This window comes from Perca flavescens, chromosome 15, assembly GCF_004354835.1.
Source record: "Perca flavescens isolate YP-PL-M2 chromosome 15, PFLA_1.0, whole genome shotgun sequence".
NCBI lineage: Eukaryota > Metazoa > Chordata > Actinopteri > Perciformes > Percidae > Perca > Perca flavescens.
This window is the reverse complement of record NC_041345.1, coordinates 17,512,767-17,536,079: the sequence shown is the minus strand read 5'-3', so window position 1 is coordinate 17,536,079 and position 23,313 is coordinate 17,512,767. Positions and strand designations below refer to the sequence as shown.

At 41.6% G+C, this 23,313-nt stretch overlaps 2 protein-coding genes across 6 annotated transcripts; both read right to left on the bottom strand.

Annotated features, from left to right (window-relative positions):
- Positions 1–55: 55 nt before the first annotated feature.
- Positions 56–13,169, bottom strand: mylk5 (myosin, light chain kinase 5). Of its 5 annotated transcripts, none has more exons than XM_028598730.1 (18): positions 13,083–13,169; positions 9,100–9,250; positions 7,582–7,731; positions 6,845–7,000; positions 6,405–6,587; positions 5,944–5,979; positions 4,578–4,705; positions 4,289–4,442; positions 3,851–4,162; positions 3,659–3,761; positions 3,093–3,296; positions 2,759–2,976; positions 2,552–2,675; positions 1,844–1,996; positions 1,629–1,755; positions 1,456–1,543; positions 1,161–1,301; positions 56–761 (listed from the first exon to the last, which is right to left on the bottom strand). In XM_028598730.1, exons 2-18 carry the CDS (start codon positions 9,224–9,226, stop codon positions 556–558), a joined length of 2,610 nt encoding a protein of 869 aa, XP_028454531.1. In that variant the 5' UTR covers positions 9,227–9,250; positions 13,083–13,169; the 3' UTR covers positions 56–555. The 5 variants fall into 5 exon arrangements, with proteins under 5 accessions (XP_028454531.1, XP_028454530.1, XP_028454533.1 ...); XM_028598729.1 differs by having other exon boundaries at positions 12,935–13,159; XM_028598732.1 differs by having other exon boundaries at positions 6,845–6,997; positions 12,935–13,159.
- A 5,948-nt stretch (positions 13,170–19,117) lies between these two features.
- fzd2 (frizzled class receptor 2) lies at positions 19,118–21,767 on the bottom strand. Its single transcript, XM_028599684.1, has one exon. It carries the CDS (start codon positions 21,580–21,582, stop codon positions 19,954–19,956), a length of 1,629 nt encoding a protein of 542 aa, XP_028455485.1. The 5' UTR covers positions 21,583–21,767; the 3' UTR covers positions 19,118–19,953.
- Between the last annotated feature and the right edge of the window lie 1,546 nt (positions 21,768–23,313).

Here is a 23,313-nt window from a genome sequence, read left to right as displayed (position 1 = left end):
AGCACATGGAATGCTGTGTTAAATGTTGGACATGTTTTATTAAAGAAGTAAATGGTTTTCTGTTACACAAAACAAACTTGATTTATTGAGAAATGTTTTTACTATAAAGTATTTTCGTGGAAATAGGTGCAGACATCTTTTTCCAAGTCAAAAACTAAAAATATATCAGAAATTGCAAGCCAGATCCAAACATCTCAGGCCTGTTTGCTCATAAGCAAATGAATTAATGTCGTCAGCTGATACAGTATGTTTGGAAGGGAATCTTGAAATTACAAAATAAGAAATAGATTCATGGTTTTAGCTGAAACAACACATTGGTTAAAACAATACAACCATACCATAGTCCCCTGAAGGAATTTCAACCTTTATATATGCTTGTAGCTCTGTAACAATATTCATCTGTTCATACATTTTGTACAATACATGTAATATATATTTTCCACCCAAAGTACAGCTGGTCCCCATTTGTATTAAAACAATGTACAATACAACAGTTTAAGGCACTCAAGAACATGTTTATACATTTTTATCTCTGCATATGTAGATATAATGAATCTACTCTTGAACAATGAGTTTGGCTGAGCAGCATTCCTCCCCGTGGTCATTGGTGGCTGTACAGGTGTAAACATTGGTGTCCTCTGGGCCAACTTTGGCTAAGACCAAGGTGCAGCGGCCATCGTCCTCGTACTCTATCTGCACTGTGGGTGACTCCACCACGGGCTCTTTACCACACAGCCACACCACCTCTGGGTCAGGGTAACCTGCAGGTTAAAAAGCAGAACATCTGAAATTAAAAGATGCTTTAGGTAGGGATTGCAAATATCCAGGACTTAGCCAAAGAATTTGAACAACAACTTCTCAGTCCCTCCCCCCTTTCTGCTAAAGCCCAAAACGGTCCCTTAAGACCCTCCTCCCACAAGGGAGAATGAATGCATGTGCATGAGCAGTGATTGACACGCAGTTAGACACCTGCACCTTTAAGCAAAACGGCAACAGAGCATAGCTGTTTTTAAGGGGGAAAGTTTAAGTCAAGTCGCAAGTCTTTCAGGCCCGCAGCACGCTTAAGTTTTAAGTCAAGTCTCAAGTCACTGCTCTGCAAAAGAAAGCACACAAAGAGGAATATAAGTACTGCTTGAGCTCTTGAATAAAGTTGTGTGTACCTGTGAGGTGACACGAGAGACGGGCACTGGAACCCTGAGCCACTGTCTGGTCCTCCAGGCGCTGGGTGAACTGTGGTGGCCCCTGCAACTTGTGCTCCAGAGACTGCAAGGCATGCTCTGCCTCTGGGCTCAGGGGTAAATCTGGGACAGAGGGGGAGAAAGGAGGAAGTAGATGAATCAAGGGGGGAAACCCATTCTCTTAATACATCCATAGGGAAACCCCAGGGCTCTATAAAACAATGTTAAACCAGGAACTAAAATGGTCCTGATAAGAAAATGATAGAAGAATGCTTACCTTCTGCAGGGCTGGTAGGAGATACAGAGCTGTCACTTTTAGACCGTAGAGCCATTCTCTTCAGGGCTAACAAGGCCTTACCGGTTTTCTGTGTAACAAACAATTGTAAAAATTGTGTAGCAGAAAAAAACACCCAAAACTCAAAAACAAAAAGTACTGTGCTGAGTTCTTACCTTCCACTTCTGCCTCGCTAGAAACCTCTTCATCTTATCCTTGGACAGACTCTTGGTGATGGCCAGAGCTTTAGAGTCAAATGTCATCCACGGGTGGGCAAGTGCCTCTTCACAGGTCATCCTCCGCCTGGGAAACAGCACAGTGTGTTATAGGTGGTTAAGTGAAGATGGTCTCTGGAGCCATCTGTGCTACAGCTGTGTGTCTATGAAATCACCTGGCGTCCTTGTTAAGCAGGGAGCTGATGAAATTTTTGGCCTCGTCGGTAATCTCATCAAAGCTCTCTTCATCAAATTCCCACTGGGCAGCTGTGACCAAGGTGAGGGTCTCTGCATCGCTGCTACCCTGGAATGGAGACTCACCACTCAGTCTGAAGGCCAGAGAATGAGAGACAGCAGTGTCATTATATTGACTGTTTCAACCTACATCCACTAGGTGGCATTACAAGTCTAAGACATTCAAACAGCAGGCAATTGTTTGTTACATCACGACTTAGTCTGGACATCATGACTATCACCACCAGCACAGTTCTATCAAGTCTATTATGTTCTATTAAGATTCTAATGTGGTTATCAGGAGTATTTGGATTATTCCAATTTAGATAGGAAAAAATACACTAAATGTGCATTAAGTACAAAAAAAAAAAAAAATGTTTAAAAGGAATGGCTCTACATTTTGCGAAATATGCTTATTTGTTTTCGTGCTATGAGTTAGATGAGAAGGTTAATACTACTCCTATGTCCGTACAGTAAATATGAAGCTACCACCAGCAGCAGGTTAGCTTAGCACAAGGACTGGAAAGAGGGGCCTAAGCCTGTCTCTGTCCAAAGGTAACAAAATCCACCTGTCAACACCTTAAGCGCATTTCCCAAAATGTCATTTTATTCCTTTTGGTAAGGGCTAGGGGAGCGATAGTTTGACTCACAGTATGTAGCAGATGACTCCTATGCTCCACATGTCAGTGGTCAAAAACACAGGCTCATAGTTGATCACTTCAGGTGCCACAAACTCTGGAGTCCCATGCATCACCTTCAGAGGTGTGTTTTCATCTGTTAAACATAAATCACATCATTAAGTATTGAAACATTCAAAAGAATAACAAGCAAATATTAAGAGTTTTTATTTCACATACCGAGCCTGCTGGCTAATCCGAAGTCAATGATCTTTATGGAGGTGCCATGGGTGTCAACACACACAATGTTTTCAGGTTTGAGGTCCAGGTGGACGATGCTCTGCTGATGCATGAAGGCAATCCCTTTCAGGATCTGCTGCATGTAGCGCACGCTGGCAGGCTCGGTGTGCTCAAAGCGGTCGTCCACAATACGTTCAAACAGTTCCCCGCCTGCGATACTGCAGACAGACAATCCACAGTGGCAGCAAAATGGTTATTACATTTCTTTGTATGCAGCCAACATTTTTCAACAGCAGTTTTCCAACCCCTTTGGGCCTTTCACGATGATACTCACAACTCCATTACCATGACCATCTCAGGTTTATGATCGTACGCAGCGAGACACTGAACTAGTTTGGGGTGGTGGAGGAAGTTCATCAACTCTATCTCTTTACGAGCAGCCTCTCTCTCCTTGGCACGTCGGCCTTTGTAGAACTTCCCAGCACACACACGTCCTGTCTCTTTGTGGCGTAGCTTGAACACCAGGCCGAACTTTCCCCTAATGAAGAGACAAGTTTTTTTTTTTTTTATCTTTGAGACCTTAAGAAGGAAGTGTCTAAGTTAATCAATCTTTCAACCAAGATCTGTCATTCTATATCTTCATCTGTCAAAGGGAAAGAGCACCGTACATTCCTTGCCATTAACTGAGATCACTGGCTTTCTCAAACCCACATCTGTTTACTACAGTTGGGCCGTGTCTCAACATGAATGTATTTTTTTTTTTAATCCTACATCTGTTGCACTTGGCAGAAATGCAGAAATTTCCTTGAAAGGTCAAGCTTTCTTGTTCATCAGCATTTCTCAAGAAATAGTTTTACTTGGCTGCTTGGAAAAACATGTTTGTTCCTGACAGATACTCACATTCCCAGTTTCTCCTGCAAAATGTAGTGATCTGTGACTTTTTGTGATGAGTCAATAGAGACACAGCAAAACGCTTGAGGGGCCTCCTCTTCTTGTGGCTTGTCTAAATCACACAAAAGACACAACAGCTGTAATGTAGGGCTCATTTATTTGTCTCAGATTTTATGGTATCAATAACCCATATCGCCTCACCTTGCTGCTCCATCCTAACCACTGGTGACACTGGTCCTGGCTCACTTACTCCCACTGCGTTGTAAGCCCTTACTCGAAACCAGTATTCCTGTTGATGCTGCAGCCCAGAAGACACTCTGTATGAGGTACTCTTACACTGGGCAGTGAGCTCGCTCCAATCCCCAGGGTCAACACTTCCTTGGCTCTTTACCTCGACCACATAACCCAAGACGGCACTGCCGCCGTCGTAGCAGGGGCCCGACCAGGACAGCACAAGGCTGGTGGCAGAGACGAGGGAGATCACAGGACAGGAGGCTGGAGGCTGAGGCCTCTCTGGTGAGATGATGAATGAATGAAATGCTCAAGTAACTGCAAACTTACTTCGGATGGTCCTGACGCTGCAGAGTATCCGTGCGTGCGTGCGTGCGTGCGTGTGTGTGTGTGTGTGTTTCACCTTACCTATGACAGAGAGGGTGAGCGTGTGTTGTGCTGAGCTCTTGCGGTCCTTCACTACAACAGTGTAGCGGCCTGTGTGCTGTGGTTTAGCCTCTGCTATGACCAGTGTACTACTCCGATCTGTATTTTCTGACCACAGCTCTGGACCATCCACTATCTGCAGATATAAAGTTTGTTTAAAAAAAAAAAAAAAAAAAAAAAAAAAAAAAAAAAGAGCTAAAGAAAGAGGTAAATACTAAGAGAAAAAAAGTTCAAATGGATATTTTCTAAAACAGGCTTAAAATTACAACACCTGTTCTTTGTTTCTGATCCAACACGACACTACAGGAGGACTGCCGGCGAAAAAACACATCACACGAGTAGCTTGTCCCACCTTCACCTCGAGGTGCTGTGGAGGGTTTTCAAAATGTAATGCTGAACCTGCAGAGACAAAACACAGTGAGTGTTTTGAGGTCACACTGGAAGGAAATTATCCAGTGCGGTGTGAGAGATAAAGACAGAGAGACTGGGCTGGGAGTGGTCAATCTGTGGTTTGTTCTGTACTGTAAAACTGGAAGTGTGTTACACTACCCCCCCACATCTAAACCCTTATTGTAGCATAGGCCTACGATCAAATGTCTCAACTGGAAACAATGAAAAATAATGATTACCTACTGCAGACAAGTACAACCAGTCCTTCTGTAATCAAGCGTGTTAAACAATGTTAAACTAGATGGCTGGGTTAGCTCAGTTGGTAGAGCAGGCGCACGTATATAGAGGTTTACTCCTCAACGCAGCGGCCGCGGGTTCGACTCCGACCTGTGGCCCTTTGCTGCATGTCATTCCCCCTCTATCTCCCCTTTCATGTCTTCATCTGTCCTGTGAAAATAAAGGCCTAAAAATGCCACAAAAAAAAATGTTAAACTAGTTAATCTATTGAAGACACTTATGCATTCTGGTTTTAATATGTTCCAGACTCCGATCTATTTACTTAGACAAATATCCTTAAATGGAAGCAAAGACAGAAGTCTGAATTGTATCCTAAATAATATTACCATGCATTCATATTAGACAAGAAAATTCCATATATGACTACGAATCAATATGAGCTCTCAATTTGTCAGTATTCAAATACTGTGGCATCAGGATAAGGAATTTGACTACAGACAATCTGATAATATTAAATTTAAATGGCTTTACAGTTTACTTTCTTAACAGGAATGCTAAATAATTGCCTCTAGCCACATATCAAATTTATAAAACCATAAAAAAAGCAGTATGACATATCCTGTACCTGCACTCCTACAGACATTCAGATCTTGTTATGTGAGCTTTTCATGCTTTTATTGTTGCAGCCTACACCCTAAAGTAAAGTTCCCCAGTGTATAGGAGCACAATAGCTTAGAGCCAGACAACATTATATTAAGAACAAAGGCGCAAAAACAAAAAAAGGTGTAGCTCTGGGGCAAACCCCAACAACATCAGAAGCAACTCACACACACAAAAAAGCAGACTCTAAAAGCAGACTAATGGATAAGTTGTATCAACATGAACAAGCAGAAATCAGACAATATAGCAGTGGATAATGAGAAATGGATGGGTGAGTGGATGATGGAAAGACAGGTGCATTGCTTGGTCATTTGGCAGAGAAAGTGAGGGAGGATAAAAGTGGTTCTCACCTGTCCCCGAGTTGGCTCTCTTCTTTGGGATGACTTCTGCAGAGACAGATGAAGTGCAGGTAGGTTTTAGTAGGATAGAGGTGTGTCTCTGGCTATCAGTTTACAGACTCAGCAAGTTTTACTGTACTGTGCACTGTCCATTACCCTACATGGTGCTCACTGGGGACCGATAACCTTTAGTGGGTGGATCGTTGTTGTGGAAGTCCTGCATAATTCCTGACTGGTACACATGTTGTATGACAACCAATCACACAAGGACTGGAAATATGTTTCCTTTTTAAAAATAAAACCGATGTCCGGAAGACGTTAAAACAATGGTAAAGAGGCTGAGATAATATCCTTGGGCATGTGTAGGGAAGGAAGGAAGGAAGCTGCACTGTATGTGTTGTTTTGAGTAATAAATTGACTCCTAAAAATGTCAAGAATGTCCTTTGTTCCTATTATGTGAAATGAATCATTACCTCTTGGAGTTGAGACTGGGCTGAGATTATCAGAGTCTGTAGGGGAAGTACAAATAGATCCTCTGAACTTCTGTAGCTCGTCTTTGGGAGACTCGGGTGAACTTCCATTCTCCACACTGCTCTTGGATGCAGAAGTCGAGATATTTGAGACGCCATTAAGAACACCGCAGATAGTTTCAAAGTCTGGATTGGTCGTCAGTAAGAGGAAGAGGAGAAGAGACCGCAAACATTAGAAAATGAAACTCCTACTTATTGTAATCAGAGTAACAATACATATTCCATTGAAATGAGGAACCCTGCATGACAACTTGCAAGAGGCAGAGTTTATAATCAGTAAATTTGTTATAGACTCATTTCCTGAAAATCAAACTTATGACCATGAATGGCCTCTGATGTCCTATTATGGAGCTGTCTCCAGTGTGTCCCACTGTCTTTCTCACCTCTGACGAACACAGCAGCGCAGCAGGATGTCTTCCCTGCACTGTTCTCTGCCAAACACGTGTAGGCGCCAGCATCTTCTGGCAAGCACTCCCTCACCACAAAACTCATCTCCCTGCCATTGAAGGAAGGATTCCCAAAACGAGCCACTTCACCTGCCCATAGGAGCAAACAAACAAACTAGAAACACTCTTTCCCACCTGTGTAATGTGCAAGAAAGAACCACAAAGAGAAGGCATGTGAGGAAAGGAAGGGCTGACGGATACAGGGGGGTAAAATGTGCTGTTAACCTCTTGAACCCGGTAATAACAAATGCTTGTTTCATGGCCATGCATTGTTTAAACCTACACTGAGTCTCTCTAAATTAGGGGAAATGTAGACAAATAAGCAAAAGACATGACAGTTTCAATTTGGTGAAAAGGTGCAGACATGAAAACATACATTAGCATCATCTGTAGGAATATAAGCTTCATTGTGTTGTAACCAGCGAAAACAGTACATCTAACACATTACGAGTTGATTTACAGCCATTAAAGGCCAAATTTAAGCATTCAACAGGTCAATTGATTAGATTAGGGCCTCAAACTGTAAATAACCAGTTTTAAAACTAAATGTGAGTTCTTGCTGCTTATTTAATGTATACAAAAATGGAATTCAGATATGCAATGCTTATTTTAAATGACTGGCCTTATAGGCTACTTGGGTAAATAGTAAACTATTGTAAATTGTCCCTGCTCACCATTGTGCAACCACCACACTTTGATTGGCTGACTTCCAGTGAGAACCCCCCGCAGTGTGAAGTCATGTCCCTCGTCCACGCAGCAGTCCTGCAGTGGCTCTATGAAGGCAGGGGGATCCAGATGTTTACTAGAGGAGAGGTTAACAGACCCTGAATGTGGAGGAGAGGGATGGAATGAGGAGGGTAGTCAGATAAACACAACAAGAGCAACACTAAATTACTGCATCCTCACACGGATACTCTTGGCCTTAAATGAGAAGTAACACCTGCTAGAAGTGCTACAGACATTCATTAGTATGCGAGTATGTTCCATCCTCAACAACTCACTTCTTTCCCCCCCTTCTCATAAAATATCACAAGTTCAGGTCACCACAGCACTGACATCAATCCTACATCTTAATATAAAATTGATAGTTCATGTTTTTCTTCTCTCCGTTTGTCTCACCCATTACAGAGGCCTGTCGGGTGTAGTACAGTACCTTAACTAAACATTGTATAAAAGTGGACCAAATCATGTGTTGTAACACCATATACAGTATACTAGTTATGGTTTAACAAAATACATGTTTCAACCTTTAGCCATGTGTTTACAATCCTCAAGTAATCACTGTGAAGCCTGATGTTTGTAGACAGTCACTGTTCAGCCAAGCCAACTACTTTAACCTCTGCACACAGGCACTAAAAGGTGGATTTTCACATGACTCGGACCCTTTTCATTTTTTTTATTACAAGACTGACGCAGAAATCAAAGCTTTTATTAGCAGGTCAGTGATAGCTGAGCTTAACTAAAAGCTGACAGGTTGCTATAAAAACCTTCTACTGCTGTTGAAAATGAAACTTTCAAAATACCTTAAACACCATGGCCAACTCGACACAAGTCTGTTTTTCATCTTGTGTTTGGTCTTGATGTTGTGACATGCAAAAGCTGTTGTACAAGATTGTCATCTGCTAGACAGATGTGTGTGTTAACAGATAACAATTTACACTGAAATGATTGTATTGAGTAGATATACATGACATATAGACAGATACATAATATCTAGCTATATCCAACAGATTCCCTCGGTGTTCTGTACAATTTCAGAGCAAAACCCTGCAAAAGGTTTATATTAGTACACGCTGAAATAGAAAGGAAGTGTGCTCTCAAGCTTTTGGAGTGTAACAATTTTGATGTCCAGGTCAGCTGACATGAAAATGAAAGGCCCCCCATTTACAATTAACCATCAGATCAGGAAAAAAAATAAATAAATCAGATACTTTGACATTCAAATATAACACCGGATATCAACTTTAAAAGCAACAAACTTAGAGTGTGTGGTCTCCGTTTCTCTGAAAAAATTAAAGCAAAGTTGTTTTTGCAGTGCACTAAACTGTTATCTGTAAGTATCACCATGTTCAGGCTTGTTTATCCAAACACTGACATTAAAAACATAAATGCTGTTGAGCTTTTCCCAAAACAAACAACACACTCCTTGAATTATTAATCTCCTCTCTCCCTCTCTCTCATGCAGCCCTTACCTGTGGCAGTATCCGAAGTGGCGTCAATAGTTCCTGGCCCATTCCCTGATGCAGACGATGCACCGGGCGGCTTGATGTGCATCCTGAAGGTTGACACATAACGCTGTTTGCTGCCATCAGTGTTCATTTTGGTTTAAGAACAGCCCAGCCTCTGAACGGAACAGCAAATAATTCACACAGTCATTTCCCAGGCCGATTATCACACTTCCTTTCTCTGTCACTGCTGTGTGGTCGGTCTCGCTCTTCTGTAAAAAACCTACAACCCAGCGCAGCTCTGCCCTCACTCCTCACACTTCTCTGCACATGTTCAAACTCTCTTTTCTCACCCTCCCCTGATCTACACTAACTCCACCTACATCTCAAATCTCTTTTACTTTGGCCTTTGCAGGCAGGGCAGCCATCTCCTTATCTCTCTAAGTCACTCTAATGCCAGATCCCTCATCCGCTGCTCAAACCCACGTTTTTATTGTCACGACTAATAGACACTTACTCCACATAAACAAGGAAAGACAGAAAAGAGGGAGGGTGGGAGGAAGGGGGGAGGACTTATCTACCCACCCAGCCAAAGGTCATATTGTGTGCTGTTTGTCGAATTCGCTGCCGTTTATCGATTTCCATGTTTGCCCTCTCACTTATCAATGCTGCAACTGAACTTTGTGACGCTGGCATGCAAAGGTTCAATTCACGCCTGTGGATTGTGAAGCTGTATGTGAACAACAGGCTCGTAAATCCCATGGTTGCTTTAAGTATGAGCGCCGGCCCCTGGTACAGTATATCCCAGCACAAAACAAGGGGACCGTTTCCAGGGTAACGGCGTCACTTCAACAGATCCACCTGCTGCCACGGCAACCAGGGATCTCAAGAGAGGCCTGCTATTGTTCTCATGATGAACATATGTTGTTGAGACCCAATACATTTCACAATGTTCATTATATATTATGTGATGCAATCACGAGGGAACAAATGTCAACCTCAGTGAGCACAACATAAGCCCACTGACAAGATAATAACATGTCAATCCACAGTTTGCTCCCATCAAACAAATTGCTCCCATTCCAGATCCCTAAATTCCACATCAGTGATCACACAGAAAAGCACTGTGAGGGACTTGTTTTAGTTTCTGTGGGGGAAGAATTCTCAAATCAAACATTTACCAAAAGGCTGCACACATACAGACACCATTGTAAGGACATTTTAATAATGTACACTTTTAGCATTAGTACTATTGGCCAAATGTATGAGGAAACATAGCAGAAGTCGTTTGCCAGGACACTCTTGTAAAAGGAGATTTTTTTAACATTAAGGAGGCTTGTCCTGGTTAAATAAATGATAAAGAAAACACAATTTGAGTAAGTGCCGCTGTAAAAGTGGCCATGCCAAGTCTCTGCTAAATATTACAATCCCCAATTTCTTTCCCACATCATTGTTCTGAGATAAGTATGAACCCAGAGAAGAGGTAAAACATCTGGAAATCACAAGAACTTCACTGTTAAAATAAAAACCATCATTTCATTTACTCAACAGATTTACCAAACTCATAAAACTGTTGGTAAGACCGTAGTGCATTGCTGTGATGGGCATCCTCCATGCCTTGTTTGGGATCACCACATAGCTACGTGCTCCAACTTGCAAAGATAGGACTGACTGAATGATCCACAAGATAATCTGTCAAAAATAATGGCACCTTACACAACTCAAACTGTGAGACTGATTCAAATAATTCAATTAAGGGCTCCGATCTGATAGCAATGGCGTTGTTAGTCTCTCCAGGCAAAGCTAATAATTGTTGTGATATTAAAGAGAGAGTCTCCACAGTACAAAAACAAAGCACCATTTTATTATGTGCTGCAAATTAGGTTAGACACTGTATCTAATAAGGTCTGACTCACAGCTTCCTGGGAGAAAGAAAACACTCTTGGAGAAAGTTGGCAGAGACTCTAAAGCTGCAGAGCTACTCATTAAGAGAGAAACAGAGAGACAATGCTGCATTTCTCCCACAGTCTTGACCCATAGGAGCATAATTAATGTAATTTAGGCACGGGGCCAATTAGTACACAATAGAGTCTAGAGCAGAAGGGGACATGCCGACTGACCCATTTGTCTATCTCCCCCCTCTGCATGCTGCAGCTTTTACCAGCTGATGGTATGCGTGCAGGTTTAGTCTGCTCTCTGTCCTTGAACAACAGTTTAGTTGCTGTGATAAAATTAAAAAGGCCCCGGTCTTTCCAGAACGATCCACCATGACTCCTCAATCTAAACACGAGGGGATAGATGGAGACTGGAGATAGTCACAGAAGACTGAAGAAAGGGTTTGCTCTGTGGATAGAAATCTCGGTTGTGCTTCAAAAGTGAAACTAACTGATGCAACATGAAACCTAACAATTACCTTTAAATTAAAAAGGAAACTGATTATTCATTTTCCTATGAAAGACCGAATGAAAAACATGACAACATCAGACTATGACCAGAAAGATTCTCTAAAACTGTATATGCAAAGCATGCATATCTCATACTGCCACAGTACACATGTAAAACTGCATCCTGTACTGTAAATACAATTTAGGAAGTAAGACATAACGGGGCAACCTGACCATTAATTGTAATTGGTGAAAAAAATTGTTAAATACACGTTCCTTGAGCAGACAATATTTGAATTAAAAATGGTGGAAAAGCAAACTAATGAAAAATAATTTATCAAGTAATAAATGAGTTAGAATAGGCAATAGGGGATGTCAAGACAAAAGAAAAGTGATTAACAATGTATTTTATGCTGAAAACAACATGTTAATAGCATCATATCATTATCTTCTGGTGATATTATAAAGCTATGCTGTTTCTTTATCCATCTCAGACTTTTACAGATTTTTGGAACATTATGATCCTTTAATACTAATAATAGTGAACAAAAGGGGCAGAAACAAGTCCATTAACAAATATAGGATAAACTAATATATTATCAATTATTGCCAATATTAGATGCCTACATATCAAAAACCTGAGTGCATGGAGGAGGGCCTGGCAAAGAGAGACTACTAATATGACATATCTGAAACAATATTTGCCCTTATGTGAACAGGCGTGTGCAGGGGAACTGCAGTGCCCTCTGGTGTCAAATTTCTTTGTTTGCTTTTTGCAAAACCTGCTGATGTGATGCTAATGTGACAATCAGGTTGGGTTCTTCAGTAAAGGGCAGATAATAAAATGTGGTCAACGATTTAGCTAAAAAAGCAGTAAAAGGGTTCAACAAGGAATCCTACTGTCCATTTGACAATAATGATCTAAACTTGGCTCTGGATCCACCTGGAGGGCAACTATTTATGTGAAAGCTGTATATTGCTTTCTATTTCAGCTTCTTATATGCTCCCAGATTTGCAACGCTTTGTAAACTCATTTTACAAACTTAGCATACTTTCCACTGATGCATCAACGTTCCTGTCATTATGAAATTCTGCATTATGAAACAACTAAATTCATGGTACCAATAATCTCTCTTTACTTAGTCAAAGCTTTTGTTTGAAGGTGATCTATTATTTAATATGTTTATGCATTTATTCCCCGTACCTGCAGCAGTAACGATATATGTTGGTGCCTCATAACAGACAAATATATCTAGAAACCTACAATCAATCTTTTCAGCTACATCCTGTCATGGCCTGGTTTAATAAACTCTCTTTCATCTCATGGTGAACGTTAGAACAAAATCGTATACTTCCCTAGGGAACTAGGATGCTTTATTCTCTGGCATAAAAGAGAAACACTGAGTGGAGCGATCATTGTTAACAGAAATAAGAATTTTAGGTGTACAGAACAATTTAAGTGGGAAAACTAAACTGACCTCATGTTGTTACCAGCGGTAGCAGGAACCTATTTTACTTGAGTCCTGTAAGGTACTTTCCATTTCATGCTGCTTTCTACTTCTACTTCACTACATTTGAGATGCAAATATTGTACTTTCTACTCTATGACATTTAACTGATAGTTACCTTGCAGATTCTAGTTAATAATGCAGAAGTCCCAATCATGAGCCCACACCTGAGGCAGGGAGGATGGCACAATCACACCGTCCTGCCTTGACAGGACACACCCGCCCAGGTGCAATCACTTCACCCTAATGAGAGGTTAAAAAAATTAAAGTAGAGTTCTACTTCTCCACTGCACCACTTATGTTTTCCACTCGACTCGCGCCTTCTCAACTACAAAGTTGTGTCTTGGAGAACTTACTGACATTTTGTGCTTACTTTTTAACGCAATGCACATACACATGCAACTCTTCAGCGAGAATATTATGAAGCTTGCAAGGCGCTGTGAAAAATGTAACACTTAAGCTGAACAGTGACCCCTGACTTTTCCCACAGCAGCTCCCAAGCTGACAGGACAAAAAGTCACAAATTGCCTCAGGCTGTAGTGCTGAGAGGCCTGGTGGCCATACCAACACTCACTATTCCCACTAAAGTGGATGTGTTTTTGCAAAAGGCCTTCTTCTGGGAAATAAACTGTCAAACTAAAACTCATCCAACATGTAAACACTGATTTATGCAAGGTCACAACAGGACACCAACTATCTGCATATTTTAATGCTAAGGGACAATTTAATCATGCTTTATTTGTATGCTTAATTTGTGTGCTAATGAGAGTGCATTGTAGCAGTACATGAGCTGAAACAGCAGGGGGTGTTGTTCACCATATCAATATTAACATTACTTATTACTGTAACCAGATCTTTGAATCAAATGCTTGAACTCCAAATGTTGAGTTTAGAACTCAGTCTCAGTTCAGATCACCGTCCATGTCTTTGCATTATCTGACTTGTACATACTTCCTAAAATACCATCTCTCTCATATCAGGATTTCTTTTTACCTTTTTATAGTTTCTCGTCCCTGCGGCTGAAATGGCAAATGAGCTCTGCGGAGGTGTCTTTAAATGCTGACCATGTTGTGCAAAATGACCTGTTTTCCGCTTTTTTGGTTTCACACATTGACCGTGACTGTCTGGCTCAGCAGTCCTTGGGGCATCCCAGGCCAACAGTTTAACATGTGAAGTGTAGTAGGAGCCAAATAAACACAGGATGCCAAGGAAAACCAATATACTCCTCAATATCCCTAAAGGAAATTACTAATGAGCATAAATTCGACATACCGGCCTTCCTGCTATTTTACTAAGGGAGAGATTGGAATATAAAGATTGTATCTTGTTTGCACAAAGGTCTGAGACATTACATATTTGTGGTTTGCACAGTATTTCTCTGTTCTTGAATCCAACTCTAAAAATCCTTCAAAAAATTACATTACACAGGATTAAAGTAAGACCCAGTCAGATATAATTTTTAATAACCTCACCAAAGAATTATTAAAAATTAGTGAAAATGTTACAGTCCTTGGCAGTCCTTTTCCATGAGAGAGAGAGCATTTGTGAGCCTGTATGAGTCGATGTGTTTAACTCCCACCTTTGCAATGAGGCCCCTCCACCACTCTCGTTGGTGAGGGCCCACATGGAAGCGATTACGCTGTGCAGAGAGTGAAATTACAGAGAGAACCTACAGAACTGGAGCCCTCCTTCAACCACTCACTCATTCACTTGGATTACAAACATGAACACAAGCTCAGGAAGTACAGCCAAGTGAACACATACACACACAGATATAGAGAGATAGATGGGCACACACACAAACACACACACACACACACACACACGCTCACACACGCTCACACAGGAGCTCTGCTGCCACCTTGCCTGAAGCTGTACATTTCCACTGCTGGCTCTGTAGAGACAAGGCTGCAGTGTGCTTCCCTTCCTCTCCTGGACGAGAGAGCCACGGGGCCAGGGCTGTAAATTCCTCAGAAGTGCTGTTAAGAGCGCTTCCATTAAAACAGGGGGGGGGCGCTCGCCAGAGAGGAGCCGACTCAATAAGTCATCGTCAAAGCCTGAGGCCTTTCTGGGGCCCACGGGAGAGTCACTATGGCCACAGACTGGATTAAAGCTTCGTAGTTCCGTGTAACATAGCTTGTTTACCTGGAAATGCAGGTGTTCAGAGTGCTGTATCATTGCATTAACGGGCCAATAAGAAAGATTTTACTGCCATGTAATGTATCTGCAGGGGGTTAATTGACTCATCAATTAAACGCTCAGTGATTACTTGCACAGCTGTTGAATTGTGTGGCTTTCTAGACCCACTTTTTAGCCACTGATGCGTTCAAATATGGATAAAGAATAACTAGCCTACAAAACTCCCTTTGGCCCACTGTACACTGTGCAGGAGGTGAGAAGACTGGTCAGGTTGCAGGTCCAAGAGTTTCAAATTGAATTTAATAAAGGTGCCATTATATCTACTGATATTGTAAATGTCTATACATATAGGTCAAATTATGACAGAATAGTCATACAAAGTAGTGTACAACATACTATTCATTACAAGACATGGATGAAACATGACACATCGAACAGAATGCTTTGGGCTATCAATGTTTTCATACTGTGAAAGGTGATCCATCTCGGTAGCTTCATGTCTGAGAACCACAGATATTGTTATACCAAACTATTGTGCAGGGGGGTTTGCATGATAATATACTCTGATAATAATATTTTAACAGGTAAACACTTGTCTAGTTTCTATGGCTGCTCAGCTCAAACTTTGCAACCTAATAAACCAAATATAAAACAATGACATAAAGCAGTAGCTTAAAACACCAGACACTTCATCCCTACTCGTGCTGTCATTTTCTACTTGCACCATCACCCCGAAAGTTTACGAGAGTGACACGGTTGTGTACACACTGTGGTGTCTGGATGCACATTAACCATTCCCTCCCATCCCCTCCACACACACACACACACACACACACACACACACACACACACACACACACACACACACACACACACACACACACACACACACACTCCTCCCAATCAAGCCCATTATTATCCCAGGCGTGCTGCAGGCTCCCAAAATATCTGTCACGCAGCTGTCGGCACCTCTCTGCTCAGCAGCTGGAGAGGCACTCCCTCATTTTCTACCCTGATACAGCGCACCCTCGCCCTCCAGGACAGAGGGCAAATAAACTCCCCTAACATTGCAGAGTTAGTAGCCCCTACCAGCCTTGTTACCTTGTCAAAGCCACCCCTGAGTGGTCCGTGCACTTATGAGCAATACAATCCCAGACAAATGGTGTGCCTGAGGCATGAAAATGAACCACCAAGAATGCAAAGTTAGAAAGCTTGATGGGCTGAACTCCTTTCCACAATTTCTACTATATTTGCTCTCTGCTCCAATATGAAGCCCGCATGTTGATCTGAGTATTTAGGCAAAAAGGTACGATATCTGTTTAGTGATTTAGGAACAGCTGGACATATTGTAAGGCATGATGAAACCCTTACAGAGATAGGAGGACAAACCATCGTAGTGTTATTAAAAGAAATAAATTCCTTAAGATATATTTCATTTTGTAGTTTTTCAACAGTAAAACAACTGTGGTATGATATATACTTTTCAGTGAAAAATATGGCTCTGAATTCAACAAGAGTAACATGGCTGTCAAAAAAAAAAAAAGGGGGATTTTAGTGGACAAAAGATAAATGGAGAAAAGCAGGACACCTCATGGTGACTGTCAGCACCAGTATTTATGGCTTGAGGCCCTGAATCAAAGTCAGAAACTGAAATGCACATTTAAACCTTCGGTCTCCTGCCAACTTGTTACGCTCCGTCCCACTCACAGTGGCCGCCTTTGAAAGCAATGATAGGAGGAGAAAGAACATATTACACTTCCTGTTGAGATTTCAAGGGAGAGCGAGACAGATAGATATAGTATGTGCTCTGGAAAATCTCAGCTGCTCGCCTATGGTTAGGATAATGTATGACTGCAACTAATCCTGTGTTAGCCATCAGAGCATGAGTTCTTGAGTTTGAGCCAAGATTTGATTAGAAACAGACTTACTACATGTCTTGATAGTTTTTTTTTTCTTTCTTTTTTTTTTCTCTTTTCCTCAATCCTGATTTCCTTTGTGTGTTTGCAAACCCCATTCATAGGCATGATATGTTTTATACATTAAAAGAAAGGCTCCACAGCAACTGGGAGAACACTGGCGCTTGCGACTAACAACACGATCCCTTTCTAACATGCCAAGGTCTTATCCCGATAAGAGCAACATCACATCAACTCCAGGAGCGTTCTTCCTGTCTTACCCCCAATCCTCGGCTTGTCCCTTCTTGCCTTTAAGCAAGCAGGAAACGTCTGCATGCAAGATTTAAGATATGAGATCAACAACATGGGAGACGGCTGACACTGAAAAACTGGGCAATGACATGAAAGAGACAAGGATCTACTTTAGACAGCTACCACCTCTTCATGTGAATAGTTAGATAAAGTAGATGTTTTAATTATAAACCTAGATGTCTTACAGTTCTCTGCATGTATTGAGAAGCCCACCAGGTAATGTTTATATATAAAAAAACACACACAACTCATTAAGATTTACTGAGAGAAAATTACTTTGTGAAATGCTTTTTTTCCTGGCATAACTTAAATGCAGAGCATCTGATTCCATTTAGTTTAACGGTCTGAGATTCAAAGTTTCAGTTGAAAGATCCACAAAATCACAGTCACGTCTCCTCATTTGTTTTCTTCTTTTCTCCCTCTCTTTGCTGATTTTCCCTGGAGAAAGACAAAAGCAACCAAATACTACCAAATGTTCCATCATGCTCTCCAAACCCCCTCATCCCCTAAACCCTAAAACAATCTCTTTACCACCAGCACCCCACCCCATGCCGCTTCTCTTCATTCTCTCGCTCTTCATTCGTTTCTTTGCTTCGGTGCAAAGCCAAACAAACAAGCCATTAAGTTGAGTTAAGCGCAGGAAGTGGGCCTTTGGGCCAGGCGGCACTGTTTACAAGGAGCTAGTCAGGTTTCAGCGGCGCTTTGAAGTGAGCAGCACACAGGAGACTGTCTGTCACTAGGCAAAGGCCCAGCACCGCTCCACTGACTCACTCGCATTCCCCCCATTCATCTGAGCAGAGAGAGGGAATGAGGGTGGAGGCAGAGGGGGTGTAAGAGAGTAGATTTATGGTTTCCCCCCCCCCTCGGAGTATCTGTTTCTACCTTTAATCACTCTTCTTACCTGTCTGTTATTACAACATTTCTTTATTCAACCCCTAGATACGGATACAAGAAAGACAAACATTACCGTCCAACAGGTCATGAGATATAAGAGGTCCATAAAGGCTCCGCTATACGCTTGTGTCAGTGACTATACTGTAACCTAGAGAGCCACAGCCTAATATAGTGATTATGTGTCTTACCATTTCAGTAACAATACAAATGGACACAATACTGTACTGTATGTGCGTGCAATTGTTCGAACGCCTGCTTCTAGCCCAAAGCGTTTGCTCTGAGGCAAGAGGATCAACTTTCTCCAACACACCCATCTACTTCATGACATCACAGCAGTGAAGGTTCAGTTCCAGCCATGCATGGCTTGGGGGATTCCAACTTGGCACAGAGCAACAGTAGCTCCAGAGAAGTAACACTACATCAAACCTGAACACCCTTGTTTTCCCTTCCCCAAACAGACAGGCAGGGTCACACTGTCACACCTATGCAACAGCACAGACTTTTCTTGCCAGATGACTTGTTGATTTAACCGAGCCCTCTCTTACAACAGGCTAAAAAAAGGTTTCTTGTTTTGTTTAACACTTGAAGGCGATGTTGGTGTGCATGTGTGAGGAAGCATTCATACAGGTTGCCACCAGTTTCTCAGACACAAAACACATAGATGTGAAATATTTCAGAATATTTTGAGAATTTGAGTAATTATAACGGGAGAGGTGCGTTCCGTTGTCTCAGTATGAACTCGATCCTTGTATTTCCCAGAGGGCCACAGTCTTGTGTAAGAAGCTCACTTCCATAAAGAATTCCAAAAATCTCTTTTAGTGTTGCCTGCCACTCTGAGGCAACAGATGTTCAGGTGTGACACAATCCTCACCCACTTGAGAAAACAACATGGCTGTTCTTTGATCAAAGAAAGTAACTTGTTATCACAAGATTATTTAATTATTGAAGAACACTGAACATTAGCAAGGAAAAAAGTAAAGAAAAACAATTCAGTTCTCCCTTTTGAACTAAAATCAAGCATGTAGTTTGAAGTAATTTGATCATAATTTTGATTATATGTGCAGATTTTGCAGAGTCTCAGCAAAGATGAGTGACAGTACAGTGGGGTAAACTGAAAAAGCTTCTTTGATATCATCCAACTGACTGAAATGTTCTTTTAATGCATAAAAAAAACAATGTTATTCATAACCAGAAATTAATAATAATAATATAAAAGGAGCATGTCTAGATTTCAGGCATGTGGCGTTCTTACGGTGCAAAAGTAAAGCAGGTACACTGGCAGATAAGGAAAAGTATTTACTTTCTATAAATACAAATATATAATTTCGGGTTTTTACAAATACTATTTACAATTTCATTTAATTACATTTGAAATGTTAACAGAGAGAATAAACTGCCACTCTTCCACAGCATTCTTTCCCCTGTTCTCTATGCTCTTGGCTGCTGGATCATCACTCGCCTTGAGCTTATGGTGGCTTTAAGAGAGGGGGAGGGAGAGCATTTCAGCACATGGCATCCATAGCCATGCTTGTTATTTGTTCAGACAGTCAGACTCAGTCCTTGTTTATCCAGCTTGCCCTTTTGTCAAACCCTGACCCTCAGTTTGGCATGCATGTGTGGCTATAAAGCTGAGGTGAATACAAAATGCTGTAAGACCCTATGGCTACTCACTGTGCTACTTACCTATCACATGAGCAACAGGTAACAATACACAAATTAGTCCCAGCAACATTTGGATGCCCCTTTATTCTAAACAGTGGTCTCTCCATGTTTGCCATTTGTCAGCCTTGTGTAAAACTTATGCCAGGAGTGTAGAGTCTTTCCAGACCAGATCCAGAAACCAGAGGTGATACCCACTATCAGTGTCATCAGGTACTTGATCATGTAGACAGTAAAGTCTGGAGTCATGCGGGGCCCGGTCTGCACAGGGCAGGGGATGGCCAGGCTTCTGCAGTTATGGCTGACCCAGCTGCGCTCCCAGTGGGGGCGGAAGGCCTGCTCGTAGAAGACGCAGGCAATAACAATGGTAGCAGGGACGGTGTAGAGCACGCTGAATACCCCAATCCGCACCATCAGTCGCTCCAGCTTCTCTGTCTTGGTGCCATCGTGTTTCATGATGGTGCGGATTCGGAACAGTGACACAAAGCCGGCCAGCAAGAAAGAGGTACCGATGAAGAGATAAATGAAGAGAGGGGCCAACACAAAGCCTCGTAGAGGGGCCAGGCTGCTGAGACTGACGAAGCAGACACCGCTGAGCACATCCCCCTCGATCTGCCCGATGGCCAGGATGCTGATGGTCTTGGCGGCTGGCACTGCCCAGGCTGCCAGGTGAAAATACTGAGAGTTGGCCTCAATGGCCTCGTGGCCCCACTTCATACCTGCTGCCAGGAACCAGGTGAGAGACAGGATAACCCACCAGATGGAGCTGGCCATGCTGAAGAAATAGAGCATCATGAAGAGGATGGTGCAACCTTCCTTTTTGGTGCCTTGGACCAGAGTTTTATAGCCTTCTGGGCTGAAGCCGTCATTGCACACCACTTTGTCTCCCAGGAAGTAGCCAGCTATGTAGGCTATGGACACCATAGTGTAGCAGCCAGACAGGAAGATGATAGGTCGCTCAGGGTATCTGAAGCGCTGCATGTCAACTAAATAGGTGGTTACTGTGAATAATGTAGATGCACAACAAAGCACAGACCAGACCAGAATCCATATGCGGGAGAAATGAATCTCTTTGTCACTGAAAAACATGTTCCCACCGCTCCTTGAGGGCTCACAGGGAGCTGCACAGTCCTTCTCCTCTAAAAACTTATAATTCAAATATGTTGGTACTTTGAGAACAGAAGGGCAGCGGAAAGGCCTATGTGAGGGTGCCGTGGTGAAGTCCTGGGCCCCCCGGACAGGCGTGATGGGTGTGACGGTCGCGGGAGAGGAATCATTTTGGCCCACACAGATCTGTCCGTCTCCCAGCACAGGGAAGTTCTCGCAGCGCAGTCGGTCCGGCCACTGAAAGCCAAACTTGTTCATGAGAGCTTCGCAGCCCTGCTTGGCTCTCTCGCAGATTGACCTGCAGGGAGGAATGGCCTTCTCCAAAACTGTGCACACAGGCGCATACATGGAGCACAGGAAAAATTTCAACTCCGGCGAGCACTGTACCTTTACAAGAGGGTAAAACTGGTGCACCTCGAGCCCTGCGTCCTCCTGGTTGTAATGGCCCACTAAATTGGGCATGATGGTTTGGTTGTAGGCTATGTCCGTGCACAGAGGTATTGAAATCGGCTGGCAAAATCCATGCTCCGGGACGACTATTCCGTTGTCCCCTTGATGCTGGGCTGATATCAGCAGAGGCAGCAGGAGTGCAACAGTCTTCCAAAAAATCATCTTCCAAAGTTTAAGACAGCAATTTCAGCCCGATTAATTACTGTAAACTTTTTTAGTATGTCCCATATCAGTTCTGCAAGCAACTATTGAAAGTGAATAACTTACAAAGGGGGGAAAAGCTGGTGAAAACCTGAACGCTGCTCTCTGACTGCATTGGTCTCCGCTTTGAACGCTGTTGGCTGACTTTTTTCTTTTCCACAACTCCTGTTCCCTCAACACCATCAAGGCAGCCATAATAACAAACATAGCTTCCGGTAAGAGCTATCAAAATAAACGTGAAAATGACGAATATGCCATGTAGAATTGTATGCCATTAAGTGACCTGCATTGCACACATATTTAATATAATAAAACAACAAATATTTATTTATATTGTTATAATTTTGTTTGATGGCTACTAAGCTAAAAACCTATGTGAACCTGAAAGTTAATTGTAATGCCTACTACTAGCCACTTCTACTACTACTACTACTACTACTACTACTACTACTACTACTACTATAACTAGACTACTACAATAAGAGTAGTAAGTAAATATAATAAAAATAATAAAACATTAATAATGTATTTATATCAATTGCATTCATCAATCCAGTACATATTGATATTATACATTACATGAACAATTAAATACAGCATCATATTCTTTTTTAGTTAAGGGCAATGATGTTATCTAATTCTAAGAAAAGGTAATGTTCTTATTACCTTGTATATGACAAGTGTGTACATTTTACAAAGTGTATGTTTTTATTTTGAAGGTAATGTCGCTTTTGCACTGGTCGTCTTTTTTTTAGATAATATTGTCAAACTTTCCAGCTCCACAGCTGGATTGCGTGGCCCAAGCAGACTTTCAAATTCCCCTTGGAGTAGTCTAATGTTCATGGGAGGAGGAAGAGAGGGGGTAGACTTTCCCATGTTTTGTTGTGGAATCCAGGGAATATCAACTTGGGTTGTTTTAATAAAATATCAATTGTTTCTTCTTCTATTTTGCTAAATGTTTTTTTGTATTATTATTGTGGACTCAAGGGCATAGCAATCAAACTGGTTTTGGATTATTAATTGTTAATCACTTGTATCTTCATGTAGGCCTATGTAGTAATTGTGTACTAATTTTCGTAAAATGTATTTTTTAAAGTTTTTTTTAAGTTGAAGTGAAATGCATTTTATTTGACCTGAATCTTCAATTAAACGTAAGTGAAAAAAGCTAAACATAAATGAATTGGAATAAAAGTATACAAATAATGCAAATAATGCAACCATTACGATGCAATGGAAAGTCAATGAAGTAAAAAAAAAAAAATTATGTCATGCAAAATGCATTTTGGGAAAGAAAAGTATAATAATATAAACCAACAAAAAATAAAAAAAATGATAGTGTACACAATTATGTCTTCAAATATATCTATATATATATATATATATATATATATATATATATAAAGTCTTGATAATATATGTTGTTTTTATTTGTTGTTTGTATACCTGGAGTGGTAACAAAAATAATGTCCCCCTGGGATTATTAAAGTATTTCTGATTCTGATTCTGATTCTGATATGCATACCATATGGATAACTTCCAGGTGGGCGTAATAGCAGGACCACCTGTGTCGATTTAGGCCATTGTGTCCAAAATCCCATACCACTCAAAAAGTAAAAATAAGGTAAGCCTACTACTACACAATGGCCTGAGGTGGGGGAGGGTGTGATACCATATGGAATATCATAGGTTGCT